At 52.8% G+C, this 13883-nt stretch overlaps 1 protein-coding gene across 2 annotated transcripts in view; it reads right to left on the reverse strand.

Moving 5' to 3' along the window:
- Positions 1–11304: 11304 nt before the first annotated feature.
- The window catches only part of CNKSR2 (connector enhancer of kinase suppressor of Ras 2), a 93290-nt gene continuing 90711 nt past the window's right edge, over positions 11305–13883 (reverse strand). For both annotated transcript variants that reach the window (XM_078616447.1, XM_078616446.1), the window contains 2 exons: positions 13493–13719; positions 11305–12931 (listed from right to left, as the gene is read on the reverse strand). In XM_078616447.1, the coding sequence (XP_078472573.1) occupies positions 12797–12931; positions 13493–13719 (362 nt within the window). In that variant the 3' untranslated portion in view covers positions 11305–12796. The remainder of the gene's footprint in view (positions 12932–13492; positions 13720–13883) is intronic.

Below are 13883 nucleotides of genomic sequence, written 5' to 3' on the forward strand. Positions count from 1 at the left end.
TGAGCAGGAACCCGGTCATCCAACTCGACAGGTGACAGTAGCCGCACCATTCTCACGGCCAACATTTGGCAGCAATTGTCCACCACTTATTACGTTTACGCGGCCTCGCTCAACAAATGCATCAAGAATCGTTATTTTTGACGGTGAAAGCCGAAGCGTTCGAATTATAACGCGGCGCGCAGGCTCCACTACCTACACCAGCCGCGTGACTGCTAACACGTGCCCTGTCACCAGCTATTACGGCCAACACCGATTCAAACAGCACGTGTGTGTGTGTACGATACGGCAACCCCGTCGCTTAACAACGCGTGACGTCCACACGCCACGCGTTTTCGCTATAACGCGATTCTTCCACGTGTGGAAGCGAACCCCCACACTCTCTCCCCGTTTAATAGATGGCGATTAGTCCACACTTGTTGTACCGCCATCCAGCGAGCCCCGGGGTGATGGCTCCTCGACGCGCGCGCCCACGCGAAGGGGAATTTCACGACAACGCGTGCGATGATCCAGCAATCCTCGCTGCTGCTTCCACAGCGGTGGATGAACAACTGCCACGTTGCAAAGCCACGTGCCTAGCCCCACGTACTTACCCGTGATGAGCAGCGACCCCCCCCCCCACCACCATCACCCCCCAAGATTGGCACCAAATAACTGGGCCACTAAAACCAAATCGGTCCCCATCCCACGCGCGAAACCGAGATGAGTAACCGAGCGTCGAGGCGACGAGTCACTCGTTGTGTCTTTATTGATTTCGTTGCTCATGTTCTGTAAAGCAGGCCGCTCCGTGCTCTAACGCACATTGTACGGTAACCAGTTAAACGGACGGACGGATATGTGTACACGCGGAGCGGACGAACGTGGTTGCGACTTTGCAAGCGAGCGCCGTTGCGTCGCACGCTGCCCTCCTCCCAAAGGCCCGCGCCGAATCGTGGTCTGTCCGACAGACCTGTTCTTCACCTGAGGACGGCTGCTTGCGTTGTGGCCGAAACGTCGTGAGAATTATTTTATTATGTAATTTTTAATTATTTTATTATTTCCCTTCTACGTGACTTTACCGAAAGAACCAAGAAGATGAATCCCTGCAGTCACGAAAGCTTTAAATCGAAATGTATGTATTCTATTTTTAATCGGCGTCCGAGCACATTGACTGGATGCGTGGCCGCAAGAACGGACGGAGTTCTCCCGACGTCCGACGTTTCGGCCCCACGTGCTGCGCGAGCTCCTTCTGGGGTTGTTGATGGGGAGCCGATCACTTTGTTCCTCGATTCTTGTCGCGTTTCAAGGCCGCGCTGGTGTTGCCCACTGGCTCGGCTCTCCGACGAAGGCCGTTGATGATGTGTTCGTTAGTTGTTGCTGTCCGTGCTGTTGCCTGTTTACCACCGCGCGTCTGTAAATACCTCGACAGAGATGGCCCTTAAGAGCAACAACAGCCAGCAGCAGCATTTTGTTGACGCCCTATAACCGAGGGAACAAAAAACGAGCGGTTCGAATCTCAATTCCCGACGAAGCACGTGGTGCGAAACGTTGGACACCACTCGGAACGACCCGAAAAAACACTATCGGAGGAACTGCGCAGCCACAACGACGGAAATCCTAACCCAGTTCCGTGAAACGGTTTTTCATATTATTTACTTGTTTATAATTTCTTATTTTACTTAAAGGCAAAGTCTTTGAGAGCTCTCCGCTCTGCCAGCCAGACGCATGACAAAGCGCGTGCAGAGCGATCTCCCGCTTGGCCCAGCGTGCCCCCCCCCCCCCGACTCTAAAAGGGCAATTTAGTAATTTGGTTAATTACACGGAAATATGCAGATGCTGCTGCTTATCATTGACGCTTGACATCACCGCTCGGCAAAAGCGCCTCCTAATTCGCCTCCGTTAGCTTTTTGTTTTTAATTCGCGTAGATAAATGAAAAATCCAACGCGGTGGAAAATATTTATTTTATTTATTTGTGTCAATGTTTCTCGTTACAACGATTCTATCTCCGGCGGGGATTCGTGGGGTGTTATTTCTGACGCGTCGCCCCCCTCCACCGCCACCACACCACCGCCCCCTACCCCGCTGTCTGTCTCACTTAGCATTGGAAACCTCTGGGGGGGTTGTGAAGCCGCCAATCCAGAAATGCAAGAGATTCCCCGATCTCACACTTGCGCGCACACACACACACGAGGAATGAAAACTGGGGCAAACACCTGCCAAATCGTGCCCCACCAGTCCTCCATTACACCCTGTCTGCCCAACGGAGGGTCCTTTGCTTAGCGATGAAACGGGCTCTGGCTCTGGCTCATTGCGGCCATCACGTCGTGGATTGGGCTAAGTGAGCACGGTGATGACTGCGGTTGGCGTTTACAGAAGAAGGAAAACAAAAACCCTCCCCACCAAGAGGGCCTTGCCCGCACCTGGTCCATGCCATGTGGGGGGAAAGTTGGCCCATTTTGTTTAGTTTTTGTGGCGACCCATCCGAGTGGGGTTTAACAATAATCGTATTAAATTCGGGCTGGATTTGTTGAACTCATTCCTGCCCACCTCGGAGTGTCACGTTCTTTTTGGGATGCGCAATCCGCCAGCGGGAATCGGCATCCTCCGAGGCACGGATAGCACTCGCTGTGCCCTCGCTGCCTGCCAAGTTGGTAGTTTTATACGCAGCTAATATATATCCTTTTTTTGGTGAAATTGCATATTTTGAAGAATGATACCTGTCCATAAAGACGTGGCCACATTCATCAATATTACTTGCCTTGTAAAATACAATTATATAAACCGGCTAAGATGTAGAGTAGTGGTTCGTCTGGTATATTTTCTTTCTGTCATCGGGAAGCATTTGCGATGACTGTGGCAAATGTTTCTGATCTGTGCGCTGCGCTACTGCCACTAGTCCCGGATAAGAATTACAACACCACAGGAAAGCCCTTTTATTTATCCATCAGACTCACCGAGTCTCATTACTCGTATGAGGACGGTTCTGCTACATTGAGATGTTTGTCCAATGCCATCAAACGAGCGGTTCTTTTAGTTTTTTGCACGTGGGAAGAAACCTTGTAGTGCCCGGAGAGAAACCTCCTACACATGGGGGGGATGGCACTCAAAAGCTCTGCACGGATTAATTAAATAATCCATGGCTGTACTGCCATCTCCTGACCACCTCACAGCCAACGCCTTCAATACCTGGTTAATCCCCAAGTCTCACCAGGCAGAATCTGGTTGGCTTCCAAAATTCTTTAAGATTCCGGAGGCTTGGGATTCAAGAATCTTGGGAGTAAAAAAAATCGGTGCGATTCACACATTCCCATCGTGTCCAAATGGCTGGATTACAGGCGTGCGCCGCCTAACGTTCTAAAGTGCGAAATGTAGCCAGTTCATATGAAGTGTCTGTTGCGTGTGTTGAGGTGCCACTCGCTACACGTATGACAAAGTAAATTTTCCAGTTTTCTTGGATCAGCATATAAATTTGCAACTTTTTTGCGAAAAAGAGTTGACGCCTAAGAATCTCAATGTAACCTGTTCACAGTTAGAGGTTGCAACTTGATTTGGAACTTTCGTGAATGCAGGAATTATTCTTTGGTTCTTTCGGTAAAGTCACGTGACTTTACCGAACGAACCAAGGAATAGTTAGAGGTTGCTTATGATCCACACCCCTCTTCTAAGTCTGCCCCTTACACGGACTCCGTGTGTATTGACCCGTAACGAATGTCAACTCTGAGCAACCGATAACATTTGGGAGGTGGGGGGCATTATCTCAACTCTCAGTGGCTTCAGTTTAACGGGCAAATTTAATAAAACCCCAGGGTGCGGGCAGTTAACAACGAACTTTAATTCCGAGCAGCACCCGAATGCGTGCGGCAAATCTCCCCATCGGCTTGGAGCGCCAGTTGGACGCGTTGTAGTAGGGCTTTTCGCGACTAATATGATCCATAATAGGTTTCTTTGGGCTACATCGCGTTAATGGTGCCCTGAAACCGGCCACTACCCGACTGCAGCCACTCGGTAAGGTGTGTCACGTGAACAAAGGGTGCCAATGCGTGACGAGTACAGCACACCGGTGTGTTGGAGAGTAAACCCACAACATTTACAATTCAGGTACCGTGGCTGTTTCGCCGGTAATTAAGACCGAAACGGGAGGATTTGGTCACAATTTTGTCTGTCGCCTGTTGAGGCTGGATGTTATTACCGGCGAAACGTCGTACTCGAATCGTAAATGCTGTGAGTTTACTCTCCAACCCACCGGTGTGCTGAACTAGTAAACTAATTGATACGTTTATGTTTCCGCGACAAACCTTACTAATTAGCTGCGTCGGGTGGTGGCGGGTTTAACGACACATTTACGCGATCTAACCCACAAAAAAGCCCTCTTATTGTGCATTTTGTTTGCCGGAAGTCATGGCGAGCAATTCAAGGTCGGGTCAATTCCCATTGTGAAGAGATTTGAGTTTTGAAAATCTCGATGGGGACGTGATGTGTGTGTGAGAGAGAGAGAGAGCTTGCTTCATCTCGCTAAGCGGGCAGCTGGAATATGGACGGCTTCCAATCGGATTGGAGTCGAGTTTCGCGCAACCGCGCATGAGGTTGTTGTTGATCGTCGTCGTCATCGTTGTTGGCGTGTTTTTGTTAAAACCAATCCGTCCGCTCGTCACAACGCAGTCCTCGGCTTTTATCGATTTCAGCGGTCTCGGCTTCGATTTCTCGCTCGGTCCGCTCGCAAGCCCGGCACCGCCCGCGATCGCGACGGGCATGGGTTCGACATGCAAGAGTGTTGCCAGGGTCTCCGCCTGCTCCTGCTGCTGCTGCCACCACCACCACCACCGCTTGACTCCCTGAGTCACTTCTAGATTTGAAGCTTTCGCGACTGCAAGGATTCATATTCTTAGGTTTTTTCGGTAAAGTCACGTAGGTAAAAAATTAAAATTAATAAAAGTAAAATAAAAATAAAATAAAAATCACGACGTTTCGGAGGCAACACAAGCTTCCGTCTTCAGGTGATCCGTTTTCAGGTTGATACAGCTATCGTGCTGTGATGGTTCCACCTGAAGACGGAAGCTTGTGTTGCCTCCGAAACGTCGTGATTTATTTTATTTTATTTTTATTTTACTTTTATTAATTTTATTTTTTTACCTACGTGACTTTTCCGAAAAAACCTAAGAATATGAATCCCTGAGTCACGGCCGCTTGTCAAATCCCCTTGGGTGGCTTTGCTGTTGACGATGACGCAGCGCACTTTGCCGCGGTGGCTTGGCGGGGTGGGGCCCCACGTGTTTTATTTGGCGCGGGTATCCAAAGGAGGGAGGGGGGCTGTCACTCCCTCCTGCCCCCCAATGTCAGTTGTTTTTTTTGTGGTGGTTTATTCTGGAAAGCCTCCGTTGAGTTTCCTCTTACGAGTCCAAGTTGTTTTGTTGTGTCGGGAGGGTTCGCACACCTGGGGGGTGATCCTTGCTGCTGCCCCCCACCTCCACCCCACCTCGCCCACCTGCACGGAGGTGGAACGAGCAGCTTCTGAAGAAGCTGAGCTCATTGGGTTATACTTGGTAAAGTAAAATATAGTTTAGCTTTTATTTGTATATTCCTTATAGGGGTTTGCTTACCTTTTCCTATACTTTGCACCTCCTATCGTTTTTTTTGCACTTGACATCTGTGGAAATGATGTGTATAGCTCATCGGATTATTGTATTTGTCCACTCGCTTTGGGTTCGCTCACTTGGCCTCGATACTTCTCCGTTAGTGCTCCCTTCCTTGGCCAACGATTTATTTTACTTGCGATTTTTCGGTGCCCTTGAGTATTATTATTATACCTTGTGGAGAGGAACTTTTATAAACGTCATTTTTTTGTAATGTATCATTATCATCGGATGTTAGGCCAATTCATGTTTTATTCCCATTTTGCCTTTTTCAAAGATCTCATTCTGAATGCTCTTCGAGGCATCGCGCGAGACCAGGAAGGGGTCCAATTGGAACCTCGGGGTGGTGTTTGTGTCGCAGGACGATGTCCGGTGGAGGCCTCGTGGTGACCTCCTTGTTCCTCCAATAGGGTGGGCATCGCGTTCTCACCGCTCTGCCAAAGGTGGCAGCGAGGGCGACCGTCGGACCAAATTTAACGGCGGTTCTTGTGGGCAGCCACCTAGAGATCAGAAGTCCCATCAAACATCTCAACTGCGCTTGACAACCCAGTTGTTTAATCGCAAGCGATTTGAAACTTGTATTCGAAACCGGGGGCGTCAGTGGTGCCGGCTTGGTGTCTCCTGATAATGGCCCTGCCATTATGCGAGAGACACCCAGACCGCAGGGCTCGAGCCCAGGATCCTCTGAGCCACCCTTGCCCACCTCCAAAGGTCGATTCCGCTCGAAGGAGCGAGTGTTCACGCGCGAGAAGAAACCGATTCGCCCGGGGAAAACCCATCGCAAAAAAATGAGTGATTGACACGCAAAGCTCCCACGGCTCGGGTGTTTGCAACCTTACTGCTGTACTGCCATGCCATGGCCATAACAAATGTCCACGTGATCCACCAAACAATGTTCCTCCCAAGTGCTGGGTGGGCAGGCGCGAGCCGCTACGCCGCAGGCGTAAACAATTTATTTTGATTAACCGAAAAGAAAGCGTGACCGTACCTGCTCGTGTGTATATTACACTTTTGTTCGACCACTTTTTAAAAAAAATATTTGACGTTGGACTCAAATCTCGCGGCACCCAACGGAGTTGTTGGGGAGTTTTCGCAAATCTTAAAGTTAAACTCGCCGGGGAGAGCCTTACAAACGTGTCAAACGCTCGGCGCGCAACTCGTTGGACGGGGGGAAATCGTTGTGTCGCCGCCGCCACCGCCGATTGAGCATGCAGAGCGCGGCTACCACCCTCCACCTCACCACTTCCACCTCGCTCCTCCTCCTCGGGTTATCTGCTCAACCAAATGCAATGGGGGGGGGGGGGGGGGCTGGCTCCGAACTCGTCGAGACGTCTTGGGACAACCGTGCGGAACAAGGCGATGACTGCGCGACCCCCCCCCCCATCCCCCCCCCATCCCCTCGCCACCTTCGTGGGTCGGCAACAAGCAGATTTTCTGTCGTTTGCGAAGGTGGCGATTTTTTTGGGGAGACTTTTTTCTGTTCATCGCGGTTGCTGAGCACACGGATCCTGGAACGTCGACCATCCAGCAACAATCGCACCGTCCACGTTGTGCTTTAGATAAGAGTCGGCGTGCTTCTTGAATTTGGGCAAGATTATTATTAGAAGAGGTTGGGGGGGGGGGTGACAGGATGATGGGAGCAAGGAATTCCGCAGTGGAGCAGCTTGAGGGAAGTTGCCGAGAAGCCTTTGTGAACTGCGGGGTGGCGTTGTGACCTATTGTTTGGTGAAGTGGTGAGTGCGCTTGTGAGTGTGGTGTGGTTATCTGCGGTGTAGAGTCTGTATGTGGATGGGTGGATGAGTGAGTGGGTGGGTGAGTGTAGTGTGGTTACCTGCGGTGTAGAGTCTGTATGTGGGTGGGTGGGTGAGTGGGTGGGTGAGTGGGTGGATGAGTGAGTGTGGTTACCTGCGGTGTAGAGTCTGTATGTGGGTGGGTGAGTGGGTGAGTAGGTGGATGAGTGAGTGTGGTTACCTGCGGTGTAGAGTCTGTACGTGGGTGAGGTGGATGTGGTGTTGTGATCCGCGGTGCGGTGGTTGAACCGTGTGGATGAGACGACACCATCGGTTTGATGGAGCCGAGTCCTGAACACGGGTGGAAGAGGAATGAATGAGTGAGGTTCAAGGGATCGTAGTGACTATGATCAAGTTAATTTTGTACCAGGTGGGAACTCGGAGACCGGGATAAGTGTGACTTGGGGCATCGGTAATGGAAACACGAGATTGATGGGAGGGGGGGGGCAGTGCTTTACATAATCAATATCCCCTCTCTTACGACAATCGTATGTAGGAAGCTAAGCAGGGTTGAACCCTGGACAAGTGCTTGCACGAATGGCCACCATCCACAAACACGTTGCCATAGGGCTCGCGTAGCCACGAGATGAGCAGTAGAGGGCAGTGCAGCGCAATCCATTGTTGTGCTGTACTTCTATGCTTCCGTGCCTATGCCGCACCGTCTTACCGGCAACCCACACCGACCTGCGTGGTGAAATATCAAAATTAGCTCTCGTGACCCGCATTAGGTGCGCGGGGGGAGGCTCTCATACAGTAGTGGGTCGACTTAGAAGGCACGCACGGTGGATTCTAGATTTGAAGCTTTCGTGACTGCAAGGATTCATACTCTTAGTTCTTTCGGTAAAGTCACGTAGGTAAAAAATGAAATTAAAATTAATAAAAATAAAATAAAAATCACGACGTTTCGGAGGCAACACAAGTCTCCGTCATCAGGTGGGACCGTCACAGCGGAGACTTGTGTTGCCTCCGAAACGTCGTGATTTTATTATTTTATTTTCATTAATTTTAATTTAATTTTTACCTACGTGACTTTACCGAAAGAACTAAGAGTGTATATACACACGGTGGAGTCGGCTCGCACTGCGAGGCGAAGCAGTCGGATGGATGATTGGAATGGATCGTCTGTGTGGAGCATTTGACCGTATCCGACGTCCGTGTGCCCGGTGGGGTCTTGCTCCGGTTTCTCTCCGTCACGTGCCCGACACGGGGCCCAAATATCCACAACGCATGACCTCCCCCACCCCCCAAAAAAAAAAGTCTTGCGAGAACTCGGCGAGGCTTTTTATTGGTAAAGAGCATCGCCAGCGGTCGTCGTCGTTACAACCTCGGCGATGAAACCAGACGGGCGGCGCTCCGAAGTTCCAAGCAGACGTGTTTTTGTAATTTATTGACAAGTGTGGGGGGGGGGTGTCAGCTAGGAGACACTCGTGCCCTCCCGACTGATGCGAGACGAAGCCACAACGTCTCGTCCAAAGTCGTCTCCTTTTGTATTACAGTATAAAAAAATAAACACAATTTGTCCGTTTTACAGCGGGAGACCTCGATACGACCGAACAGCGACGGGTTTTGACCGCGCGCGCACGCACACACGCGCGCACACACGTGTGTGGGGGGGGGCTCACACCGAGGAGTCCAACTGCGTGTGCCGGTGTTGTTTTTGCAGGATTCCGTGTCGCAGCAGAGCTCCGCGGGCGGCGTTCGCAGGCCGCGCAAAAATTGCGGGGCAAATCAAATCGCCAAGGCGGGGGACGGGGGGGGGGCGGGGGACGGGGGGGGGGCGGGGGACGGGGGGGGGGCGGGGGACGCGGGGGGGGGGGGACGCGGGGGGGGGGGGGACGCGGGGGGGGCGGGGGACGCGGGGGGGGGGGGGCGGGGGACGCGGGGGGGGGGGCGGTCCGCGCGTTACCTGTTTTTGGGTGCTCATGGTCGTGAAGCTCGCGGTGCCAAAGGGGGCGAGAATTGACGCACTTGGGATCGCGAAGTTGCGAGCCAACCAGACCCAACATCCTGTCCCCTACCGCACTGATCAACCCAGACCCCAGCACTGATCCTAGCCAACCATAACCCCAACTCCACCACCATCCCCTAGCCACACCAGACCCAACATCCTGTCCCCTACCGCACTGATCAACCCAGACCCCAGCACTGATCCGAGCCAACCATAACCCCCAACTCCACCACCATCCCCTAGCCACACCTAATTCAATCCAGCTTAACCAGACTTTAAACGAAACCTCTGAGCTTAACCGCACTAACCAAACCAACCCCAGATCTTCACTCATCCACCAAACAATTCCACCCGAACCCTAACAATACCTCGAAACCGTACGTACCCAATACGATAAAAAACAGGAGCTAGATCCCTACCCCCAACCCACACGAGCAGCGCCGCCAATTGCTCGCCTGCTCTGCTGCTGGAGAAAGAGCCCTCCAACTCGGCTAGAAGGTGGCTCGAGAGAGAGGGGGAGAGATCAGAGGTCGCAACCGGGTTCCCGATACCCGTACCCTACCCGATACTCGGCTACCCGGCCGGGTACGGGTACCCGTTTGTGACCCTGGTGCGGCCGGGTACGGGTAGGCCGTGAGTCACTGGTGAGAAACTGTTTGTCACTCATTTCCCAAAGTCTTGTCTCTTCTCACAATTCGAGTTCCTAGAATCAACCCACCCGCACCAGCAACATGGCTTCATCCCAGAGGTCGCAATCAGGTACCCGATACCCGTACCCTACCCGTACCCGGCCGGGTACGGGTAGGGTACGGGTACGGCCGGGTATGGGTACCCGTTTGCGACCCTGGTGCGACTGGGTACGGGTAAGGAATCAAAACCCGTTTGCGACCTCTGGGAGAGATTGAGACCCTCCGCCTCCCCGCCTCCCCGCCTCCCCGCAGTAACTTTGACTACTCTTTCAGACTGGCCGGACGTCATCTCATATCTCACAATTTTTACCCCCACCGTGAAATCGACGAACAACGGAGGCGCGTGGGGCGATCGGTGATTGGAACAATTGCGCGTGTTGTTCCCCCACCACGCCGAGCTCTCGCTCGTTGCAGACGGAGACGTCGAGAACACAACAGAGACATACACCGAGGCTCCCTTTATGTTAGCAGCCGTTTTAAAAAATATATATGCGGTAGATCAAAGTTCTTTTTTTTTTACTTCTTATTCCCTCTAAAGCGCCGGGAACTGCATTTTGGTCTGCGTTTTTTTTTTACATCTCGCCCAAGTGATTGCCCTCGGGGGAGAGCACTTTAGTTTGTATTTTATATATATAACGAACGGTCCGCCCCGAAGAAACAAACGTTACATTTTGTTGTTGTTGTTGTTGTAATAAAAATGCGGTAACTTAAGGCAGCCCTCCTTATATACACAGCCATTATTATTTCTGTACAAACACCAGCAGCAGTGCATGCAGCGAACACAATGAATAATAAATAACAGCCTGCGTGTTTTAGTTTTAATTGTAACGCCACACCCGCTGAGTATCATCCTCCCTGCCTTAGCTGTAACGCGCCTTTCGTGTGCCCCCCGCCACCGCCAGCACCATCCGTGACGTCTCAAAGACGTCACCCCCCAAACAGAAACGACGGCGCCGACGGTGCAACAAAGGCGGTCCCGCGGGGTGACACGAGATTTTTTCGTAAAATATTCCTCTAGGTTTGGCGTGGTTGTGCCGTGTGCGGAGTGGTAATGAACACCTCCGTCGCCGACGCGTTGTTCGCTACGGTGTCCGACGTTTCGCTTGCACGTCCCGGGTGCTTCTTCCGGGTGGGTAAAGTAAAAAAAAATGACCAGCTGGAGAATTAATGAATGGGTCCTGCTAAATGATGCTGACGGACGCGGATCCTGGCAAGCGAATCCTGCCTGGCACAACACACACTTTTTTAATATTTCATTTTGGGACAACCGTTTAAAAAGTGAATTTTTATCATTTATTGGTTAATAATGAGTTTTAAAAAAAAGTGAACAAATGAAAACAAAACCTTCGTTTGCTCGAAACGCGAGCGTCATGCGGATCTTCGGGGCGGCGGATTCATATTTTATTCAGCGATAATTCCCACAATCTGATTCGGAGCATTTGCCACCATCTCATCTGTCGAGACGCGCCATGGTGCAAGCGCTCCGATTTTTCTAAACCGATGCAACATCCTTCTACTTATGTTAAAAACCGTCTTGTCGGCGTTACAACCGCGTAGGTAATTCTTTTCGCTGTTGTGCCATACGTCTCTCCGGTGCGCTTTCCATAGTTGCGCCACGCACCGCCCGTAGCGGTCCAACAATTCGGTCAAATCCACGCGCTTGGGACGCTGAAGAAGCCGCGCGCGCACGGCACGCCGCTGTTGAGCGAACACGCGGCACACAACCCCGCGCGCACGCGCGAGACAATCCCACTCGAGTTGTCTCATTATTTTGCCGCTTCGTTCGTTAGCCTCGCCGCAGCGTCTGCGCGTCGCCCTTGCATATCGTTTGCTCGACACGACGTCGATTCCGACGCGCGCCGTCTTGACGCACATAACGCGCTCGCGACACCGACGCAGAGGACGATATTTTGGCATCGTTTTGGCGTCGCCGGAGCCATCGGCTTTCGCGCAAACGTCCCGATGGGTGCGCGCCTCCCAACACCCCGTGCGCGCGATGGTGCCGAGCCCCTCGCTTATTGCACCTTCGACTCGGCAGAAACGGAGGGGTGCATGGCGGCACGGCGCACTTGTGCCGCCCTCCGACGTCGCAGTGCCGGGCAGCCAGGGTGGACGTTGGCTGCCGGCACCTGAGCTGCCACACATCCCCCCTTACTGGCTCTGGCTTCTTCCACCCCCCCCCCCCAACTCTGGCTTGGGACAGCTTCTGTCTCTCGCACGCACACACTTTATTGCATCTTTTCGTGAAGCACAATGGCCCCGCTGGCTTGATGGCACCGCTCGTCCACCGCCGCCACCTTTGCTGGCAAACTCCCAACAAATGTGTCCTTGGTGTGGTAGCCGATTGTCTCCCTACCCCTTGCAAATGCACAATACATGGTACATCCCTGGATCTCCAATCCCACCCCCTCCATCCCCATCACCACCACGCGGTAAATTCCTCTCCACTGCTGTTCCGGGACCCTTCTCATCACGGGCGACAGAGTCACAGCGTTCCGCTCGATTCCAAATCGTTAGCGCAATCCAAAAAAAAAAATCATTGGGCGGGAGGAACAAAGAAAAATAACGATTTTTCGCATCTCTTGGCTGTTGGACCAACAACATTCCCTTCTCCCCGCGCCGCGGTTCCCTGCAGTTGTCCGTCTTGCCGGTTGTCCGCCGTTGTCCTTTGCGGCCGAAGCCACCATTCGGGGAAGAGTTTTTAGTCCCGTTCTCCGGCCGTCGAAGCGTTCACCGTCGTCGTTTCGTTAATTTTTTTGGCCTCAGACATGTGTCTCGACGAACGCAGGCAGGTGATTGGACGCCTTGGGCGCCCGCGGGGGGTCCTGATTGCAGATGACGTCACAAGGCGTCGCCGGGGGCGACTGCTCGCACGCGACTGTCGTCATCATCTGGCCCTGGAGACACATTTGCAACAAAATGGTTGGTTTTATTTCACCCCCCTCCCTCCCCTCTCTCCCAGTCTTCCCTAATCCGTATCATGCCACGACACAAAACGAATGTCCGTCTGGGAATCTCGCAATAACCCGTCCATCACCGTGTTCGACACCGGCCTGTGGAAGTATCTAACAGGGAACTACTTCTGAGATCTCTCAGCTGTGACGTCTTTAAATCCGCACACGCCCTGCTCGGCATACGCGCTTGTGGCGTGGTCGTCAACCAAAACAATGTATCGTTTCAATTCTCCAAGAAGGTGGAATTTGAACTCCTGCGCAGTTGCTTGACTGGGCTGAGACCACCATTGAGTCCACCCCCCCCCCCCCCCCCGGTTTCAAGCCAAGGTTAGGTGGCCGAGACCCAGATTACAAACCTAGGATCGCAGCGGCCGTGCCAGCTCGATTCTCTGACCTAACGAGCACCCTCACCTACTAAGGCGGAAACCGTTTTGACGTGCGTCACCATCAGCCGGCCTCTCCGTCCCTAAAGACCGACGAGCGAGTCCCGGCCACACACCACACCTTGTGCACGTGGCCGTGCGGAGGGGTGTGGTTGGCCGGCTGGTGGTGGTGGTGCTGTTGCTGCTGCTGGTGCGGCCGGTGCGTGGCTGGTGTCGGGCCGGGCGATGACCGCTCGATGGGGGACAGCGGAGGTGAGAAGGCGTCCGACGAAGGGAAGTCGTCGCCACCGCCGCCGCCACCGTAGTCCCCGTATACCGCGCCGTGATCGCCCACTCCCAGCGTCCACCCTGCGGCAGCGAAACCACGCGGGGAGGGGGGGGGAGTCACACGTGATACGGAGAGCGTGGGCCCATGGTAGTAGTAATAATGTTTTGTTTTTTATAGAGCCGCACTCTTACAAACGTCGGAGCGCTTTAAAGGTCACGCATCACGACTCAACTCAACACGTTGG

Source organism: Lampetra planeri, chromosome 50 (genome assembly GCF_965212315.1).
Source record: "Lampetra planeri chromosome 50, kcLamPlan1.2.h2, whole genome shotgun sequence".
Classification (NCBI taxonomy): Eukaryota; Metazoa; Chordata; class Hyperoartia; order Petromyzontiformes; family Petromyzontidae; genus Lampetra; species Lampetra planeri.